This window comes from Stenella coeruleoalba, assembly GCF_951394435.1.
Source record: "Stenella coeruleoalba genome assembly, chromosome: 3".
Classification (NCBI taxonomy): Eukaryota; Metazoa; Chordata; class Mammalia; order Artiodactyla; family Delphinidae; genus Stenella; species Stenella coeruleoalba.
In genome coordinates this window covers 101,382,505-101,390,972 of record NC_137148.1, presented here as the reverse complement: position 1 = coordinate 101,390,972, position 8,468 = coordinate 101,382,505, and the positions used below count along the sequence as shown (strand labels likewise).

Here is an 8,468-nt window from a genome sequence, read left to right as displayed (position 1 = left end):
TATTGAGCCTCTACTACACATTTACTCAGCACTCTTCCAGGCAATAACAATAGGACAATGAACAAAATAGACATGTTTTCTAACTTACTGGAATTTACATTTACTGATATTTGGAAGATGGTATATTTCTGGTTAACGTTAGGATAAGCCACTCAACGTTAATGTTGCAGTTTTTAGCCAAAATTTTTTTTTAAATCACTGCTTTTTACTTTTTAGTCAGCTCTCATCTGGGACATTAATTATTTTTATGATAAAAAACCAATTCACAGTTGTGAAAATTAACAAAGTGCACTAATATTCCGTTATCACACTCAACTATCCTAAGAGTACCCCTCAGCTGAAAATGTCCAACCATTTAAATCTGGGGTAACTAGAATATCAAAGTCAACCTTCCTAAGAACTTCATTCACTGTATTGAAATAACAATGATTTCAACATATAATTAGGATGAATTTAATCTTCTCTAACCCCACGGAGTGTCATGTGGAAGTAGGATATTACTTCCCCTTGGACATTGTATTTCCTCCTTTCACTATTGCAAGCAGCTTTAAAGATGAATCTAGCTCAAGAGTGTAAGTGAGGGGCTTTTCAAAGGGTCCACTAAATTACCCACTAACTGGAGAGGAGGGTTAACATGGACGGAGTCTGGGTTAGTCGAAGGCTGACCGTGTAGTCCAAAGCAAACTTCTTTGAAGCGTTATGTTCTATCTTTAAAAATCATGCAAAATGTTTATTGTATCCATATAGTTTCATGCTTATTTTAATATAAAAAACATGTTTCCATTTCTCACCACTGATTAACATTGTTGCCCCACAATGTGTTATAGAAATTTCTACTCCAGAGCTCTGGCACAGTTCCATGTTCTCAGGTCATATGTGTACCCCAGTTTGAGAATCACTAGGGTACCTTAACAGAAGCACTCAGAGGACCTGACCTCTGATTGTTATCAAATTGTTCAAGTTTATCCAACTTCAGATTTTCGTATCTGTTGAAAAGTGGTAAAAACCCTGCTTTATTCTCCATAATGTTGCTGGAAAGATCAGAAGAGTGAATAGAATATTATTATTATCATCATCACCATCATCATCATCAAATGACTGGTTTGTTCAACAATCAGAACTTAGGTCAGGGCACAAATATGAAATGGTTCCATTTTTCTCCAGTTACTGCTTTCAACTATGCAGCATTGAGTTTCCTTCTCCCATCCCGTTATGACAGCTTAGTCAGACCCCACAGCTTTCTGATCACTTTCAGCTATTAAAATATCAGTTCAGTCCAATTTATTTCCTGTTGAAAATTTTACCTCACATCTGTTTGAAATCTCATCTCCTCCTGCCCTCCCTGTTTCAATGAAGTTTCCATTTAAGTAATTTATATTGGGAAAGGAATGGGATCAACTGTTCTATTCCCTTTCTTCTCTTTCTTCCTCTCTTTTCTTTCTCCAAAGAATTGGGATCAAAGATGCAAGTATCCCTAACTCAGCAGATACAGGTGTGGTCCTCCCTTCTCTGTTGCTCTTTTTTGGTTCAAGACCCATCTATCCCTAATGCCCTCTGAGTGGCTCCCGGCTCAATGCTGAATTTCTCCTGGGACACATGTGTGAGTTCTTGTTATGCTTACTAGAACCTGCTTGGAGAAGTACACATTTATGCAAATAAAAAGTATTATGTTGGCAGCAGGAACACATGTAAAAATTCGGGAAGTATAGTATTGTGATTTATGCAAAATCGCATGGGATAACAGTTTTGTTGTACCGCTCATGAAATGGTGTGATGCAGCTTGCTATAGCTGCTGATTAGCGGAGCCGCTTGTGCTACGGCTTAGGGATGTGGGTGAGAAGTTAAGGGAGGCTTCTGTCTTCTCTGAATCTAGGCCATATGTTTAGAGACTTTCTCTTAATTTAAGAGGTGGGGCTGTAATTATTTTTATGTAATTTGTTGTGGTTGGTTCAGTCTAACACAGTGAGGTAGGGAATAGGGTTATACGCTTCAGGTGTACTTGTAACATCAGCATTAAATAGAACTCTTGTGCCAGGGATATCTTTTAGCACAGAAGACTCTGTTACCATTTAGTGGGGTCAGACTTCTATGGGCCCAACACTCACCCAGAAGCCTGGGGAATTTCTCCACCAGACAGCTGAGTAGACTGGCACCAGCTCTTCCACCAGTATTGGTTTCAGTTTTTCAAAGGGGAGCATTTTAGAGGAAAAACAAACAAAAAAAACACATCAGACATTACATAATAGGTGAAGCAAAGTCCCACAATGTCACATAATGTTTCTCAATGTCAGTGTTACTGTGGCGGGTCTTTCATCCCAGCGTCTACCATCTGTTCTATCCTCTACCCCTAAAATGGACCCCTGAAAGTCTGCTGCCCCTAGTATGTGGCCACTCTACTGACGGCATAGTCTTTGTAAAGCAAAACTGAGCAGCATTTTCTATCGGCCTGCAGCCCTTTCCAGAGTTCCAGGAGTGTCTCCAGCTCTTCTGTCTTGAGTAGGGTGCATTCTCCCACTCTCTACTCTACACCTTGCCTCAGAGAGAGCCACGGTGACAACATACCATAACAGGGTGGCTCAAAGCTCACCTCAGCCTAAAGTAACCCCATGAAGCTTACTCCACATAGGAGAGAGTGCCAGAAATGTTGCTTTTCTTTAGACTCTTAACTTCAATCCGAAGCTCCTTTCAACAGCAGAAATTCCATTTCAGTCATCATTGGAGCTCCCCTCATCCACGCACAAAATGTTGTGCAAAGGTGCTAAGGTTCTTACACCGAGTAAATATTGAGGAGGCCTTGAAAATTTTTGTCCTTGCTGGTCACTGCTCAGCTGTCTCTCATCCAAGCCCTTGAAGTCTAGTGAATTTGCTGATTCTATGTGAAATTAGGGGCATAAGAACCCGTGCCAAGGATGATAAATTGGGGCCTAACTCCTCACTTCCCTCCCCATTTCCATCCCCTCCTGAGGGGTTTGCCAAGAAGTGGACTGTGGGTCCCCACCACGTTCCCCTTCACTCCTCTCCTTCCCAGCCGAAGGCAACCTCTTCTCCTTTCCTTACCACTCTCCGCAGCCGGTCAGGGACAGCTATTAAGACCACCTTCATGAATTTAGGTTGGGAGTGGGGGATGAGGTGTGGTGTTGGTAATTAACCTGTGGCTGGCAGAAGTTTTGGTTTGGTTCCTGCAGTGGGTTTTTTTTTTTTTTCTTTAAACTGAAATCAGTTACCAGCATTTAAAAATTGAATCGGTTCACGTAAATATCTATAATGCTAGCTTCTTATGGAAATTTGGAAAATCTGACTATTACTACATGACAATACCCAGCTGGGGCAGAGAAGGGCTGTCTCTGCTTCTGCTCAGGCCAGGCCCAGCCCGCTGCACTAGTTAACAGCACCTGCCTGACATGAGGAGTATCTGACTTTGGAAGGTTCTGCTGTGGTCTTTCACAAAAGGCAAGGAGAAGGGCTGTATGGGGGGATATTACCCCAGAACATAAATATAGGCATAGGTGGGGGGGATATAGAGGATCTGGTTATTTCTGAAGAACCAGAAAAGGAACAAATCACAAAATAATAGCAGAATAAATTATCCCTCCACATTCACAATAAAAATAGCTACCATATTCAGAGATTTCATCACATCCTAGGCCCTTAAAAGAGGCAATGCCATTTAATCCTCACAAAAACCATGTGAGGTGAGGACTACTAACTCTGTTTTACTGATGGGAAAACTGAGGTTCAGAGCAAAGTAATTTTGGCTAAGCCGCAAGGCTGATAGGTTGAGAAACTTGGAATGCAGGTGTGTATGACTCTTTACTATGAGGCTCCATTGTCTCCACTACCATAGATATTAGTGGTCCTTCTTTAAGGGATTAAAGGCACAGAAATTAATGACCAAGTTTAATGAGATCAGACCCTAGATAGGAAGTCACCTTGACACTAAGTGAGTACTAGTTATTAAGTCTATTCCTGCTCCCTCTTCTAGAAGGAGGCAATTTTCTAAGCATGCCTTGAAGGTCAGGGTGGCACCATGCTTTTACAAATAGCAGTTATTCAATAGATATGTTAGTTTTATTAGTCCTTGGAGCTTGCCTTAAATTTTACTAAGTATGAAAGTGTGAGTATGTGGGGAGGGGACAAAAAGAGGCAAGGGGCTGAGGAAGGGGAACACAGCTCATGATCCCTCCTGTGGTGGCCACAGACGTGTTGATAAGAAATATAGAGACATACTACTAGGAAAGAGGTTTGCGGGAATATAAAATAGCTACAGAAAAAGAAAGGCTTGAAATGAGTCAAAATGCTTTGTTTGGTTCTGGGAAATCCCTAGAAATAGAAAGCTACCTAATATGATAAGCTTTTAGGTTGACAAACATGATTTCAGAATCAAGGATTTAATCAAACTTGTTAGTTTGAATTTGCATGTTTACAGTGTAATGAATCTCACATTATGTAATAGACACAAATTTTATATCTTATTAGCACTTATGTATTTTGAAACAGTATTGATACTTTATAAACTTATAACAAAATTTCCTCTCATGAATTTAAGCTAAAATACAATGATTTATGCAAGAACTGAAGTTATTACTGCTAAATATCACATATGAGAGGAAATTAGATTGTAGAATAACAGATAAGGAGGCTCTAGATGCTGATAGAATTATAATTCCATTTCTAGGTGGGATAAATGAGAAATTTCATGTCATTAGTTTTACAGTTGTAAAAACAAAAAAACCATGCCAACTAAGTTGATGACTTTTCATTAGCTGTGATGAGGTGATTTTAGAAGTAATAGTGTTGTTTTGGGGGGAAAATCCAGAGAAAGAGAGCCATGTGAAAATTTTACCACGTGAAAAAGTTTCTTAGTTTATGTCGACGATTTGTCAGATTTTTTTCTCACCTGAGATTATTCTCTGGCATTCAGCGATGGTTTACAATCCAGGTTTTCAGCCCTGGTGGATATCCTAAAGCAAAACAATGAGGTATATTGATGGCAGTTCCTAGTTCTTTTACAGCTACTATTTAAGGTCTGAGATTGTTCATATAAAAAGGTAACAATTAAATGGCATTTACTACATTTAAGTTCTGAACTAAGGCATCATCTATGCTACCACTGTATAGCTGAAACTGAGGCTAAAACAGATAGTGACTTGCTTAAGGTAACCCAGCATGCAAATTGGCAGAAGTAGGTCCCAAACTCTGATCTCTTTCCACTGGAGACCCTTAGTCTCATGCTTTGACCTCCCTTTTTCTAGAGTTTAAGGCTAAGTAGTGTTTTACACCACTGATAACCTTGTATTTTGCTTGTTGTTGTTCATCTGTTTGCTAATATTCTTTGAGTATTATCAATGTGGACATATTTATTAGACTGCTCAACAGAGGATATGTTAAATAACAACATTGGTATTGCATCAACAAAATTTTGACAGGGGTAAACTCTATAAAATTACGCGGCCAGTTTCCTCAATGAAGAGTTTCAAGGAAAAAAAAAAGTGGAGGCGAGTACCTACAGATTAAAAGTGGCAAGAGATAGATCAACCAAATACATTGTGTTTTGGAACTTGTCTGGGTCCTGATTTGAGCAAACCAACTGAAAAAAAATTATGAGACAATCAGGGAAATTTGAACAGTGTATATTTAATTGTATTAAGGAATTATTGTTAACTTTTAAGGTGTAATAATGCAATTGTGGTTGAGTATCTAATATTTTAAGATATTTTTAAAAATCTTTATCTTTTAGAGCTACATGTTGAAAGAGATGCATTGATATGACCTTAGGGATTTCCTTCAAATCCCTGCTCCTCTGCAACAGATGAAGATGATTGGTCTTTAGTTGACAATTTCTGAAGCTGCGTTCTGAGTACCTGCTGGTTCATTATACTATTCTACCTACTTTTGAGTCTGTTTGACATTTTCTGCAAGGGAATGTATTGTTCAATGATGAACCCAAAGTAGATCACTACTTTGATATTATTTTGCATAATGCTTTCTATCAGGGAGGGCTCTGAAGGGGCCTGAAAGGGTCTTAGAAGTAGTGTGGTCTCCACATCCTCCTTTTCTTTGGGGCACAAAGCGGAGGTCGGGGTTGAGTGGGGGTGAAGGAGTGGAAATTATTCTCTCTTCCTCCTCCCTCCCACCTATCCCGCCCAAGATCGTTTCAAACTAGGTGCCCTCCGAAAGATTTCTAATGTTTTCTAAAATAAAGGCTGAAGCGTGTGGGGAAGAAGGGGTAGAAAGAGGAAAATGTCGGTTTACAGCTTTTAGATGCCTTCTTTATTCTGGTCTTGACTTTGCTCATTACTTTGTCGTCAGGGGGTAGAAGAACGTATACCTTTAATTCCCTGGCCCACGTGACAATGTTTTTGTTTTAGGGTAAATTTTACTGGACAGGAAATTCTCAGAGAGCTTACGTCACCGCCAACAGTTTACAGCAATTACCGTATTGACGCTACTTGTTTACAAAGCCTGGAAACTTGAGCAGCCGCGCGAGGACAATTTTAGTTGATTTTAGAGTTCAGACTTAAATCATTATTTTTATGTGACTTAAATCTTAAGCAGTGTTGACAATGAGGGCCTGAACAGAGCTAGTTTTTTTTTTTTTTGTAATCTCTATTGATATATTTCCCAGGCTGTGTCTAGGGCGTAAAGCAGAGAACAAATCCACTTTCGTTTCTGGGGAACTTCCGGAAGCGTTTACTGCAGTAGTGCGCCTGCGCAGTTGGTCTCCACCAAATTGCCCGCTTTCCTTCGTCCGGCTAGCAGGAGGCGCTGTGAGGTAATGGTTAGTCTTCTCCTCAGGCCTCTGGAACTTTGCGTAAAACGGTAGGAGGCGAAGCGGGCTGAGGGGCGTTCTATCCTCGACTGCCCTGGTCTCTATGACCCTTTGTCCTCCAGCCTCGCCCGGGCTGTGGGCCTGCGGGCCTGGTTGCTAGGTGGAAGCGGGGCGCGGCGGCGGCCGCGGCGGCTACCCGGGCGTTTAAAAAACTGCTACGCAGGCGGCAAAAGGTCCTCAGGCGGCGGACTCGCGTCTCCCTGGAAACAGGCCGGGCCGGGTGGCCGAGCGGCTTTTGAGTCGGGGCCGGGTTGCGGGTGGACTGGCGGCCCGGGGCCGGGGAGCCGGGCGCGCTGCAGGCGGACCGCAGAGCGGGGTCCGGGTGTCCCGGGCCGCAGGCGGGTGGCGGGAGCCTCGGCGGGAGTCCAGCCGGGGGTCGCGGGCTGCCAGCCACTCAGCCGGGCTCCTTTTCCTCGCAGCAGACCCCGCCTGCGGGCCGCCGACCGCGACCATGGTCTCCAAGTCCGACCAACTGCTCATCGTCGTGTCCATCCTAGAAGGTGAGTGGCCCGGGACTTGGCGTTTGCGACTGCTGCTTCCTGAATTTTAACAGAGTAGTATGGGACCGAGGCTTTATTAACCTGAAAAACTCTGTCATCTTTGCTTGTGCCGTCCCCAGAGACTTCTTCAAAGTTGTACACAGTGAGGTCTATTGGCCAGTTGATTTAAAAATCCCCCAAGGGAGTGTGAGAGCTCTTAGGGATAGGTGATATTTAGCGTGACTAGCCGTAGACCCAGAGAATGTTGGAAAAACGATTTCCATCAGAGGCAGCACGTCGATGACGTATATTATGAGCCGAAAGTGTGCCTGGAAAGCACGTTCTGTTCAGCAATCTCCTGGTAGTACCATTGGTGAGAACTTTACTTTGACTCGAGTACACGTTTCCTGCATTTTCAGAAGTGTTGCGGTGGCTGTTCCCTTTACAGCTCTTGACGGGGGACGTAAAGGACTACAGTTGTCGAGAGGGTCTATTACACATGCCTCGAAGTTTGGTTTGTTGAATGAGTTACATTTGTTTATTTGGAGACTCACTGAGTGTCGGGCACTGCGCTGGGAATGGAAGAGTAAAATAGTTCTGGTTCTAAAAGCTAAGGGAGTAGCATGGAGAACAATAAATAATTCAGATAATTCATCATGATGTGGAAGAGAGAATGACCACCTCTGTCTGGGGAAAAGCTGGGAAAGGTTTCCCAGAGGAAGTGACATTTATTTGGGTCCTACAGGATGATTAGAAATTTGTCAGGCGCAAAGAAAGGAAGGAAGGGCATTCCAGGCAAAGGGAAGAGCCAGTGGCGTGTTTAAGGTATAGAAAAACAAGGCATGTTCTTTGATTGCTTGAATTCAGTGTGGTTGGAGAGCAGGTTGCAGGAAAGTGGAGGGTATAGGAGTTGATAGGTAAATTGAGGATAGGTTTTGAATAACATGACGCGAAGACGTCATCTTGAGTGGTGAGAGGAATGGCTGGGGACCCCTGCCCTGCCGTGGGCGGTATCTTGTGGAGGCCTGGCACCATTTGGGTGGTGAGAGGAAAGAAAACATTACAAAGCCGAATTTTGAGTTTTGGAAGAGAAGACTGACCAGAAGCTTTAGTGTTGGGGCAGATTTAACTGTTAGGTTACTGACTGTTTAAAGACATAG

General features: G+C 42.5%; 1 protein-coding gene across 2 annotated transcripts in view; it reads left to right on the top strand.

Moving 5' to 3' along the window:
* Positions 1–6,786: 6,786 nt before the first annotated feature.
* Positions 6,787–8,468, top strand: part of CEP120 (centrosomal protein 120) — a 79,160-nt gene continuing 77,478 nt past the window's right edge. The window contains exons 1-2 of one of the 2 annotated variants that reach the window (XM_079917146.1): positions 6,787–7,002; positions 7,252–7,329. In XM_079917146.1, the coding sequence (XP_079773272.1) occupies positions 7,281–7,329 (49 nt within the window). In that variant the 5' untranslated portion in view covers positions 6,787–7,002; positions 7,252–7,280. Of the gene's footprint in view, positions 7,330–8,468 lie in introns of both variants that reach the window. The other variant, XM_079917147.1, reaches the window with a different exon arrangement.